Source organism: Carcharodon carcharias, chromosome 10 (assembly GCF_017639515.1).
Source record: "Carcharodon carcharias isolate sCarCar2 chromosome 10, sCarCar2.pri, whole genome shotgun sequence".
NCBI classification, from domain to species: domain Eukaryota; kingdom Metazoa; phylum Chordata; class Chondrichthyes; order Lamniformes; family Lamnidae; genus Carcharodon; species Carcharodon carcharias.
Window position 1 is genome coordinate 129,837,381 of NC_054476.1, and position 12,894 is coordinate 129,850,274.

Below are 12,894 nucleotides of genomic sequence, written 5' to 3' on the forward strand. Positions count from 1 at the left end.
TTTTTGAATCATGGAGCCGGGTCCTATTTCTTATGTTCATATGTAAATCTTTTTGACATAGTTCAGGTGAGATCACCTGAGCAGAATGATGGATAATTTCTTGCATCACATAACTGGCAATAACAACTAACCATATGAGGATAATAATAGGAAGAATTTAAAATTTTATTCACAGTTTTGAAGTAGCTGAAGGTAAAATTCAGGCTTTCTTTATTATAAAATTAATAAAGAATTGTTTGCTAGACTATGTCAGGTTAATTGACTCATAAATTAGTCAGTTTATACAGTTTTGATATAGGTGCTAACTGACTTGTATATGGTCAAAAACATTTATTCATAAACTCCAGATGTAATTCCTTGTGGATGAGTATGGCATGCAACTATTCCTATCACTGTGTCTTCAATCTTAGATCATTAATTGTTGTGAATGTTGGACTAATTAAGTAATAGGAAATTCCTTCAGGGTCTTTAGTTCTAGCAGTTTTATAAACTCCATGAATAAGTTGATATTTGCCTCATTCACATACAGCGTCACATCCTAAAGGTCTACCAAAAGATTAGCCTGACTGTTGCATTGAAAGATCTTCTTGCTTATTGGATCCTAAGAAATATTTTGTAAAAAGGCTGTTTACACTGCACATAAATAATTTGGAAGTGGGAACAAAAACAAAATGTTATAAAATTTCAGAAGAAATACAAACAATTAGGGCTAATCAAGTTAAGTAGCCTTAGATAGATTGGGAAACTGGCTGAGAAGTGGCAAATGCCATGAGATTGGGAAAGGGAAATAATCACTAGCAATACAAGCTAATTGGTGGCTTGGCCTAAATAGCCAAGTGGTTATGGTACTGGGTTTGTAACCCCAAGATCAAGAGTTCAAATCTCACAATGGCAAACTATGAAACAATGTAACTTCATCTGAAACAGATGGAAACAGGTTTACTCAAAAAGAGTATCAAGAGTTCAAATCTCACAATGGCAAACTATGAAACAATGTAACTTCATCTGAATAGGAACAGATGGAAACGTGTTTGTACTCGAAAGAGTTACAAGCTAATTGGTCTTAGTCTACGGGATAAAATTCAAAGGAATTTAGGAATACTGATGGATAGATCATTGAAGCCACCACCATGGTGTATGTCAGTAGAAACACAATAAATGAAATCTTATGTAACCAGAGGAAAACAATCTTAATCTCAGGAATTGCACCAAATGTGCAGAGTGCTGGTTTGGTCCCACCCAAAGTACCATGCAGTTCCGGCTGTGGTATTAGGAAAAAGACATCCAGGCATTTGAGGGTTATGAGGCGCAGGTGAAAAAACTACAAATGTTTATACAGGAGAAGAAAAGACTTGAGGCTGATATTATTGAGGTATTCTCCCTGGCTACTATGTGAGGCAGAACCAGACTGTTTGCAACCTTATTGGTGTATTTAATACTGAGGTGCTCATTCAACCACATATCTGCTCTGTTTCCAAGACTGCCTACTTCACTTACATAGCATCACCTGATTATGCTCCTGCTACAGCTTCTCTCCCTCTTCATGTAGTGTCCTCAGTTTCCAAAGGTTACTAATCAAGGCTCAATGATACCATGATATCACAATGAGGCAAGCGGAAGAAACAGGCCTCAAGAACTACCTTAGCGAGTATGGGGCTTGAACCTGCGCTGACAGTGCCCCTTAACCACCTAAGCTAACTGGCCCTTCTACAACAGCTTAGCTGCTGCTAAAACCTTTATCCATGCCTTTGTTACCTCCTGACATGACTAGCCTAATTCTTTCCTGGCTGGCCTCCCATTTTCCACCCTATACAAACTTGTGCTCATTCAAAACTATGCTGCAAGCATCCTAAATCCCTATCATCCATTCTCCCTGTGCTTGCTAACCTACATTGGCTCCTGGCCACAACACCTCAGTTCTAAAATTTTCACCCTTTTTAAATCCCTCCACAGCCTTGTCAGTCCCTACTCCATTACCTCTACTCATCACCCCTATATTTCTTTGAGATTTCTGCATTCCCCTAATTCTGTGCATTCCCAATTTTAATCGCTCCGGGGCTTCTGTCACTGGTGAATGTGCCTTCAACTGCTTAAGAGCTCCTTAGAACCTCTCTTTTTGCCCAAGCTTTTTGTTCTCTCTCCAAATATCTCTTCATGTGGCATGTGTAGCTCTGCCCAGATGGTGAGAAAGAAAACCTCTGGTCTATGCTAGATGTAAATTCTGCATCTTGAGAGGGATGAGCAGCTGTGTTCAATTAATGCACTTAATCTCAGGGTTTGCAATTCATGCCTTCATATTAACACACATGCAAGTTCTATTATGGTCATGTTTATTTAAATAAACCAGATTAAACTTTATATCTTGTTTTATTCCAGGATTACCAGGCTACGTTCCAGGAGCAGCATATCCCTACCAGACTGGACCAGGAGCTGGAATTTTAGGTAAGAGTCCTCTGTTTTTTGGGGAGGCTTATTTTTCTTCTCTCTTTATTGAGGTCTTAGTCTGTGCTCTTTTTCTCTTTGAACTCTATGCTTTTTTTATCTCCCATATTTTACTCAGTGTTGTAGTCTGTTCTGCTATACATCCCATACTTTTATAAGTTTGCAGTGAGCGAACATATCTGTGTTCTATTCATTTTAGTTGTGCAGACTTAGAGTAATTGCTGTTGATTAGATATTCCCAAATCAAGATATAGAAATAACCACCCAAAAAAACATCTGTTGAATTTATGCTGCGAAGGTGAAATTCTGATATACTCTACTGATACCAAAGTCTGATCTAGAAACTGATTACCCTGTTGGCATTGCTAAATCATTCAGTGCCAATCGTATTTCAGCAATATTGCTAGCAATGCTACGTAATCACACTATTTCCATGTATTCTACTATTCTTCGTCTGTCCTTATACAACTAATGAGGATGGCAACATGTGCCCAGCTTGAGATCTGTTATTTATCAATTGTCATATAAGTAAGGTTTGAAAATAAGCATTGCAATGCAGAACTCTAGGAAGAAAATGCTGATATCCACTTTGGCTCTTGGTAACAGACAGACTAGTTGTAAACAACTATAACTTGTACCTTTACAGCACCTTTAACATCATAAAATGCCCCATTGCACCTCACAGGAGCATTATAAAATGCCACATAAGGGGCTATTAGGGAAGATGACCAAACATTTGGTTAAAAAGGTAGGTTTAAAGGATCTTCTTAAAGGAAGAAAGTGAGGAAGAGAGACTGAGAAGCTTAGGAGTGCAATCCTAGAATTTAGGGCCTTAGCAGCTGAAGGCACAGCCACAATAATGGAGCAATTAAAATTGGAAATGCTCAAGAGTCCAGAATTGGAAGCGCATAGATATCTCTGAGGGTTATAGGACTGGAGGAGATTACAGAGATAGGAAGGTGGCGAGGCCATGGAGGGATTTGAAAAGAAGAGTCACAAGTTTACATTCAAGGCATTGATTCATTGGAGGCCAATGAAGATCAGCAAACAGAGGGTTGGTGGGTGAACAGGACTTGGCTCAAGTTAGGACACAGACGTCAGAGCTTTGGATGGTCTCAAATCAATGTATGGTACAATGTGGGAGGTCTGCTTGGAGTGTATAAATAGACTAGATGTAACAAAGGCATGAATGAGGGTTTCAGCAACAGATAAGCTGAGGCAGGGGAAGAATTGGGCAATGTTACAGAGGGGAAGTAGCTGGTTTTAATAAGGACATACATACATTTAAGGCTGGAATAGACAGATTTTTGTTCTCAGAAAATTAAGGGATATGGGGAGCAGGTGGAAAAATGGAGTTGAAGCCCAGGATCAGTCATGAATTGTTGAATGGCGAAACAGGCTCAATGGGCCATGTAGTCTACCCTGCTTCTATTTCTTATGTTCTTATACATAGTTGAAGCTCAGCGTGATCCAAACATGACACCAAAGTTGCAGAGAGTCTGGTTCAACCTCAAACAGTTGCTAGAGGGAGGGATGGAAGTGGAGCTTGGGAATGGAGTTTGTGGCAAGAACTGAATACAATAGCTTCAATCTTCCCAATATTTAGTTGGAGGAAAGTTCTGCTCATCTAATATTGGATGCTGGACAAGCAGTGTGACTATTTTGAGATAGTGGAGAGGTTGACAGAGATGATGGTGAGGTAGTGCTGGGTGTTGTAACTGTGCTGTGTTTTTGGATGATGTTGCCAAGGAGGTTGCATGAGGATGAGAAATACCAGGGAACCAAGGATAGATCTTTGGGGGAAGCCAAAGGTTACTGTGCAGGGATCGAAAGAAAAGCAATTGTAGGTGGTACAGAGGGAGTTGGCTGTCCTGGTACATGAGTCACAAGAAGGTAGTGTGCAAGTGATTAGGAAGGCAAATAGAATGTTGGCATTTATTGCGTGGAAAATAAAAGTAAGGAAGTTTTATTGCAACTGTACAGGGCCGTAGTGAGACCACACCTGGAGTACTGTGTATAGTTTTGGTCTCCTTATTTGAAAAGGAATATAATTGTGTTAGAGGCAGTTCAGAGAATTTTCTCTCAACTTATTCCTGGGATGAAGGGCTTATCTTATGAAGAAAGCTTTAACAGGTTAGGCCTAAATACCCATTGGAATTTAGAAGAATGAGAGGTGATCTTATTGCAACATATAAGATCCCGAGGGAACTTGATAGCGTGGATACCAGAAGGTTGTTTCCTCTTGTGGGGGAATCTAGAACTAGGGGACACAGTTTAAGATTAAGAGGCCTCCCTTTTAAGACAGAAGTGAGAATTTTTTCTCTCGGAAGGCTGTTAGTCATGGAATTGTCTTCCCTAGAGAGCAGTGGAGGCTGGGTCATTGAATTTATTCAAGGCTGAGTTAGATAGATATTTGATTGTCAAGGGAGTCAAGGGTTATTGGGGGCAGACAAGAGAGAGGAATTGAAACCACAACCAGATCTTATGGAATGGCAGAGCAGGCTTGAAGGGCTGAATGGCTTACTCCTGCTTATAAGTCCTATGTTTCTATGTCATTCTCTGGCTACGATTGAACAGAATCAGGAGAATGTAGTGTCCCTCAGCTGGTCAACAGTGGAGAGGCTTTGGAGTAGGACAGCATGGTCAACCGTGTCAAAGGCTGCAGAAAGGTTGGGAAAGATAAAGAGGGATAATTTACCTTTGTCATAACCACATAGGATGTCATTTGACTTTTTAAGAGCCATTTTGGTTTGTAGCAGGGGTGGAAATCAATTGGAGAGATTCAACATGGAGCTCCGGGGAAGGCGGGCATGGATTTGGGAAGTGACAACATGTTTGAGGATTTTTTAAAATGCAGAAACAACATGGTTTTTAAGCTTATGAATTTTATAATGTTCCAGGTGCCGGAGTTCCAGGTGCCAGTGTGCCAGGGGCATATCCAGGTATGTACAGATAATACTATGTGTGTGTACAATAATTGTAGCCCTCAGAACCATTCCTGTGGTTTATTGGTCACTGGTAATTCTACAGGTTGGGTGGTCTCAGAGATCTTCATTTTACTTTCATTTTCATTGGCAACACTGAAATAATACTGAAGGTTCTGAGATTCAATGGCTTCAAATGTTTCTTTTACAGGAGTAAAATTCATTTTCTTCGGAGCCAATTGGCAATGTTTGAAATAACAGTTTTCTCAATCTGAACTGTAACTGTACATATGGTTCATTACACATTGACTTTTATGTGGAATGTAGGTACAGTGTCTCAAAATCAGCAATCTGGGGATTGAGGCCATGCTGGATTTCAAATCTTTCCAGATTTCAGGTTGGTCTATTCAGCCATAGGTGGTTTGGGTCAAGTGGGGTCAGGTGAGGGCAAGGGTCGCTCAAAGAGTAGGAATAGACTGGTGCACAAACAGCAAAGGGGATAATTAGTCAGGTGCCACATCGCGCCAATGTACCGCCTAGTTAAATTGGCCAGGTAATTTTTTTTTAACTTTACTCAAGTAAAATTGATGCAAGGCACTTTCTAAGACTGTCTAGTTTTCAGACAACTCTGATTTTTGGACGGCCAGATTTGAGACACTGCTGTATTAGCAAAATCTTTAGAAAGCTGGCAAAACAAAGAAACTCTGAATATAATTCTGTGGCATATAGCCAATCTGAAATTGAAGTGGGAGACAATACTGCACAACCTAAGATACAGGTTGTATTTAACATTATGACACTTCTATACTGTAATTCTGGCAAAAATGCAGGGCACTTCACATCTTTATTGGCATAACTTACGGGTTATTGAGATATGAATTCATAAGCTGATTTGCTAAGCTTAATTTGTTAAATTCTTTGTCAAGTTGTCAAACTGGCATAGAAACATTTTTCTTTCTAAACGCCTCCTAAATTCGTGCTGACACTATTGTTCATTTCTCATCTTTTACAGTTCACATTTGCGTTAATTATTTTTTTGTTATTATTCCCCTCCCAGTTCATCTTTCTCTTCCCCTTACCCGAAATTGAAGCTCCAAAGAAAATGAATTTTACTCCTGTAAAAGAAACATTTGAAGCAGTTGAACCTCAGAAACTTCAGTATTATTTTTTTCTGCTTCCTTCCCCTTGGTTCCTTGAAGAAACATTGATTAGTCTGCTTATCCATTGGTACAAATGGACAGATCATGCTTGGTGCTGATTTGTACCTTGAAACTGCAATTGGTAGCCTATATACTTCTTAAGACCAGAATTTGCATAATTTAATGAGGCTCCCATCTGGGCTGCCTTTATAAATGTGCTACCCAAAATGGTAGGATTAGAAAAAACTTTAAATGTGATTGTAGTACTTTGATTTTAGGGCCACTACCACTCCATTGATGCCCAAAAGTCAGAGCTAAAATTGTGCTTAATGTAGTTTTAAGTACAAAATAGTTTACTTTTTAAAGCAAATTGCAATGTATTTCTGTTTTTGAAATTATAAAAACGGAGCAGTACATTTCCATGAAATACTTTGTGTTATATTTTAAGGTGCAAGACATCATGGGCTTGGCGTGCTTCCCGGTGTACCAACTGGAACTGGTTTGAAAGCTAAGCCAGGTAATAAAATTTTTATATAAAAGCAAAATACTGTGGATGCTGGAAATCTGAAACAAAAATAAAAGTAGCTGGAAAAACTCAGCAGGTCTGACAGCATCTGCGGAGAGGAATACAGTTAACATTTCGAGTCCATATGACTCTTCATCAGAACTGAGGAAATATAGAAATGAGGTGAAATATAAGCTCCTATATCTGATATTCTTTCTAGTGTTAGTGTAGTATTTTGGAGTATTATAAAATCAGATTGACGTATACCATTACAAGATATAGCAATCAACACAAAAAGGTGCAAACACACTTGGCATCATTTGCACTAGGTTATACTATCCAAGGGTGAAATTGGGCTATATCTGTAATATTAGTATGAATTGTCTTTTTTGTATCAGTTCTTTAGTTATGCTGTAAATGCATCTCGAATTGGGGCCTAATCTAACACTGGAGCAAAGCAGAGTGAACCGAGTGAGACTTCTGGAGAAGTTTCACTCCACAGTGATTCTAACTAGCTTTTAGCTTTAACAGCTTGAGTAGATGATAGAAGTGAATTGGAGTTGAAACAGCTTCATACAAATACTATTCTGTTAGCTTAGCATACTCCTAGCAGCACCATGCAGACTTGTATAGATTCTACCGCGGCAGGCAGCGCTGAAGGTACCTGCGTGGTCTGCATAGTGTTTGTAATTGCTATCATTGAAGAACAGCACACATGTCATGTGATGCTGCTTGTCCCCAGGGAATCAGTCTGGTCTGTGTAGCGCCTTTGAAAACAAAGCTACATAAAAGAATTTCCTCCCCGCTGGAATTTTCACAGGGTTCCCAATCTTTGGTCGAAGATGAGTGAAACCCCCAGAGAAATTGTGTAAATGGGCTTTTACATAATTTCTTCAGGGTTTTCAGTGGGAGATCAGGAAAACTCCATGACAGTTTTTTTCATTCAATTTCCTTCCTTTTCTGGTTCATAACAATACATTTTGGTTAGGCATGAGATACTTAATATTGGAGTATGTGGAACAGAGTTTATTAAATAAAGGACAGTATTCATCCTAACTGTATACAAAGAAAGCCACCTTTTGGCTTCTGTTTCTTCTGAGATTTTTGGAAACCTATTGAAAACTATGCTCCTTTATACATGATATTTTGCATGCCATAAAAGTATGTGTCACAAATAATAACTTGTAACTTACCTGTTACAAAATTCTTTGAAGATAGTCTTTTCATGTAAACAGTTATCGTTGTTTACTCCAACACTAATTGCCTGAAACAAGGCTTCCTGACTCAAATGATTTTGATATTTTTGAAGGGCAGCTTTCTTATTCATTATCTTTCTACACTACAAAATGGATCCCACCATCTATGCTTATTATCCTAGCTACTAAAGTTACCCCTTAATCGCTCATGGCTAACGTCATTGTTGTCACTTATTTCTTTGCACAAGCATGTTTCATCTACAACACAAAGGGTGTGAATTTCATCTCTCCAGCATAAAGAAACTGATCCCCCGCTGCAGGGGGTGTGTGGACTGTGCTGGCAGCCATTTTTGGCATGGTCTATGCAGCACGCTATCTTGAGAAGAGTGTTCCCATGGATTTCCCCAGCATGCATTGGAATTAAGCAGTGCTTTCCTGATGTCACATAGCCCTACTGGCTGATGTGATGCTCATTGCTCAAATTTGGACCACGCATGTCCATTTGTATGAATTTTTGCATCACTCACCAAGAATCAGGCATTCAGCTACAAAAAGAGTCCAACAGTGGTGTAATTTAAAGGATCAGGCACCCAGTTTACAGGTAAGGGGATTTTTAAGAGCTTTTGCTGTTGCAAAGTGTCCATAGAATATTGCTGGAGCTTTTGTGGTGAGTTCCAGTATTTGGCAAGGGGGTTTGCTGCATCTTCACAGGGAGAGCAGATTAAAAGGTCACCTATACACAAAAATGTTTCAGCAATAATGGGGGATGTGGTTGCAATGCCTCTGGGTCCACTGCATGACAAGGAAATGAAGCAGAGGCTACACAGAAGACAAGCTCTGTGCAATGCCCTCTGCCAGTGACAAGAGGCTGTCTGGCAGTCCAGCCAATGTACCCAGCATCTTGGTATGCATGCCCATCAATGTTTTTCTCTACTCCACCAATTGAAGTCTTTCTCTGACACCCCTGTGGCAGGACTGGTCTGTGACCTCACCGTCCAGTGAGCAATAACAATAAAACAGAAAATACTTGAAATATCAGCAGATCTTGGAAGCATTCTTGAAGAACTGATGAAAGGTCACAGGCCTGAAACATTATACATCTCCACAGATGCTGCCAGACATGCTGAGTATTTCCAGCATTTTCTGTTTTTATTTCAGACTTCCAGCACCTGCAGTATTTTGCTTTTGAGCCACACTTCACACCGGACCTGATTGCAGCTCACTGAAGCCTGGTGACTCCCAAATGCAGCTCCCTACAAGGTACATGCAGGGCCAGTACCCAAACTGGTGGCTGTGAGTGCCAGATCAGGTGAAAGGCCCTTCTTCATAAGTGGTGTGGGGTTGCTCTCTCCTGTCCACCTGGGGATGCTGCAACTGGGCAGGCAGCATTTTTTGGACATCTGAAAGCTTAAAACAAGAGGGAAAAGTTTGAAGTTAGGGAAGTGGAGTCAGGTGAGAAGCAAGAGGTTCATGATCACACCATCTGCAGATGCTCAATATGCCAGATAGCAAGATGAGGATGATCTGAGAGTTGAGCAGGGGCATAAGGCAAGGCAGGAACATTCCATCATGCTGAATGCTCTCAGTGACATCGGATGTCTCTAGCTCTTTTACAGACAGCCCCATGATGTGAAGAGCCATCTCCTCTGTAGGCCTCAGGAGATGCAGGTGTTCTTTTCCCAGGCTGGCTCTTTTCTGCTCACTTTTATTATGTGCCACTTTGTCCTGCAAGAGAGAGGGAAGAATGCCAGTGATTCTGTTACTCTGTGTTTGGGTGATATACCATAGCTAAATGGCTGGTGATATATAAGGATAATGATGCAGGTGTGAGGCTGGCATTATTTATGTGAGTATTTGTTTAGCCTGAATCCTGAGTGTTAAGGGTTGCTGATAACTGAAGGTGTGGTGCATCGAGCAGCATGAGAGGCTGGTGGAGGGTTGGATAGGAGATGTCATTTGAAGATGTACTCAGTGACCATGACCACTACCTGAGGTCATTAAGACTTCATGTGGCTGTGGTGTCAGATCCTTGGGTCCAGATGCAAGGAATTGACCTCCTTGGCTGCCTTCTTGCTCACAACCTTAAGGATCTTCTGGGCCTCCGCAGAACCAAGCTATATCCCTTCCTGTACACTTCCACCACTGCATCCATATTCCTGGAGTCCCCTTTCTGCACAGGTGTTCAATTTTCCTTGTTTAGAATTACAGCAATAGCATTCAGAAACAATCTCCTGTAATTCAGTTCAGCTTTCATTCATGAGGGACAGACTGCCTTTAAATACAGAAGCCTGTCTGCACCATGTGCAGGAGCACAACACCATTTGGTTCCCTGCTGAGCAAAGAGGCAGCTGGCAATGTGGAGCTGTTTGGCCCCACACTACAATCATGAAAATTAATTGAATGCGCAAAATTTGTGTGCTGCTGACCTCCACTGGAATCATGGGGCAGGATGCAAATCGTGATCCTGATGCCCAATTATCGACACTATCCAATTTTTAGCCCACAGACCCTAAAAGCAGAAGACAATTTATGTTTCCTTCTCATGACATTTCAAGGCCATTCTATTTACCTTGCAAGACCTGTAGCTCAAAGATACTAAAAGTTTGATATCAACCCTTAACTCCCCAAGATGTCCAATAAATAACTCTCCATGTGTCCATGTAGATGCAAAAAATGAATTATGTTTATCAGCTAAAATAATTGCCAGTCAACATCAGCTGCATTGTAGAACCTCAAAGATTGTGCAGATAACAGTAAACATACATTGTTTTCAAAAAGTTTATTGGATGTCCTTTTTTCACAAGACATTTAAGGTGTGGTATTGACTTCTCATTGCATTTCCTAATTTGTCACGCTGGTTGTTATTGCAGGTGTTGGTGGTCAGTATGGATATCCAGCAGGTAAAGATGTACTATCCTAACCTATATCTAATTTAATATTAATGCTTACAAATTGTAGTATATTTAAAATAAATGACTAAAAACACATCCTATACATAAGGAAGTTGGAATATATCCTATTTCCAATCAATTGCATTACTATATGAATGTAGAATTATGTTGATAAAATGACTATAAACAGGAAAATATCGAGCCTTGTTCATGTTGTTAATTCATTCGCTCATTTCTAGCCTAGAATTATTAAACAACATCAGAGATCATTGGGTGATCACAATGAGCTGGTTAATGGAATACTGGACAAAATATTCTATGGGATTTAGCAGCTTGGAACCTTGGAACATTGCTATAGTCAGAGTTACTGACTATAGTCCCAAGTTCATGACTAGGTTTCTGGAGTTAGTAAGTGGAATCCTGGATCATTGGATGAGGGTTAAGTAGTTTAATTAATTTGGTTTAAGCTGGTTGCTCAGTTGATAACATTGCTGGTCTATTGTTAGAGGTTCTTGTTCAAGCCATACTCTGGGATTTGAACATCATAATACATGGAGACAATTCAGTCAAGTCCAGAATTGAAGGACTGCAATAGCATGGGAGGTATCAGCTTTTGGACGTGATGTTAAGATGAAGAAAAGAGTGCAGCCAGTGTTCTGGCCAACATTCTGCCCTCGAGTAGCATCGCCAAAAACGGAATAATTGGTCATGTATCTAATTATTTTCTGGAACATTACTGTATGCAAATTTGTTGCTGCATTTGCTGACAAAAAATAGTGATTACACTTCCCAGGTAATTAATTTACTCTGACATGCTTTGGGACATTCTGAGGACGAGAAATGCAACACATTCTTTCTTTCTAATTATTACATTTATGAATATTCATATTTGCATAATACACACAAGTACGAACCAAGGTTTTCTTTTACTAAAATGTGATGCTTCTGTTTCTTGAAATGTGATGTGCCTTAAATAGGTATTGTAGGCTACTTTGATTCAGTTATTGTCAGCATGGAATAAGTCAGATAGATTCATGTCCTTATCTCCACTTCTCTACCTCCAGTGCTAATTTTAAGACCCACCTCTCTGATCAGGTTTTTGGTAACCTCTTTGAAAATCACCTCCTTTGGTTCAGTGCCTATTATTTTGAATTGCCGCGTTTCTCTATTTTGAAGGCACTAAATAAACCCAAACTATAGTTAACTGACAATAAAGACATTGGCCCAAATCTTCTGGTCTCCAAATTGTTGGAGATCGTTCGCATGACTGAAGGTGCAGGTTGGGACCCTTTGGAACTCCTGAAACGTTGACCTACATTGGAATTGCCTGGGACGTTTCAATTTCTGATGGGTAATTTTCCTGCTCCCCAGGACACTCCACAAATGTCTCTGGCTCTGAACTAGAGTTGGAGGCTTCAGACAGTTCAGCAGTATTACCCAGATAGTTACCCAGGAAATGTTAGACATTAACTCCTGTGTAACTACAGAACCCCGTCCCAATCACTCACACAAACCCGACCCAATACCCCGACCAATCCCTGACCTCCTGACTACATTTGTGACCCAAAGCAACAACTCCCCCACCAACTACCACCTCACCCACCTGCCACCTCACACACCTAACACTTCACTTATCTGCCAGCCCACCCAACTATAACCTCACCACCTGCTGCCCTACCCAACTACAACCTCACCAACATACCCCTACCCACTTAACCACCCTACCCACCTAGGCACTCCATTTCTACCCATTCACTTATTTATCCACCCACCCTTTCATCCATTTACTAACATTCA

At 40.3% G+C, this 12,894-nt stretch overlaps 1 protein-coding gene across 4 annotated transcripts in view; it reads left to right on the plus strand.

The window, feature by feature from the left end:
- The window catches only part of LOC121283291 (elastin-like), a 315,972-nt gene that overhangs the window by 91,388 nt on the left and 211,690 nt on the right, over positions 1-12,894 (plus strand). For all 4 annotated transcript variants that reach the window (XM_041197705.1, XM_041197707.1, XM_041197704.1 and 1 more), the window contains exons 4-7: positions 2,377-2,442; positions 5,343-5,384; positions 6,954-7,022; positions 11,077-11,106. In XM_041197705.1, coding sequence (XP_041053639.1) covers positions 2,377-2,442; positions 5,343-5,384; positions 6,954-7,022; positions 11,077-11,106 — 207 coding nt within the window. The remainder of the gene's footprint in view (positions 1-2,376; positions 2,443-5,342; positions 5,385-6,953; positions 7,023-11,076; positions 11,107-12,894) is intronic.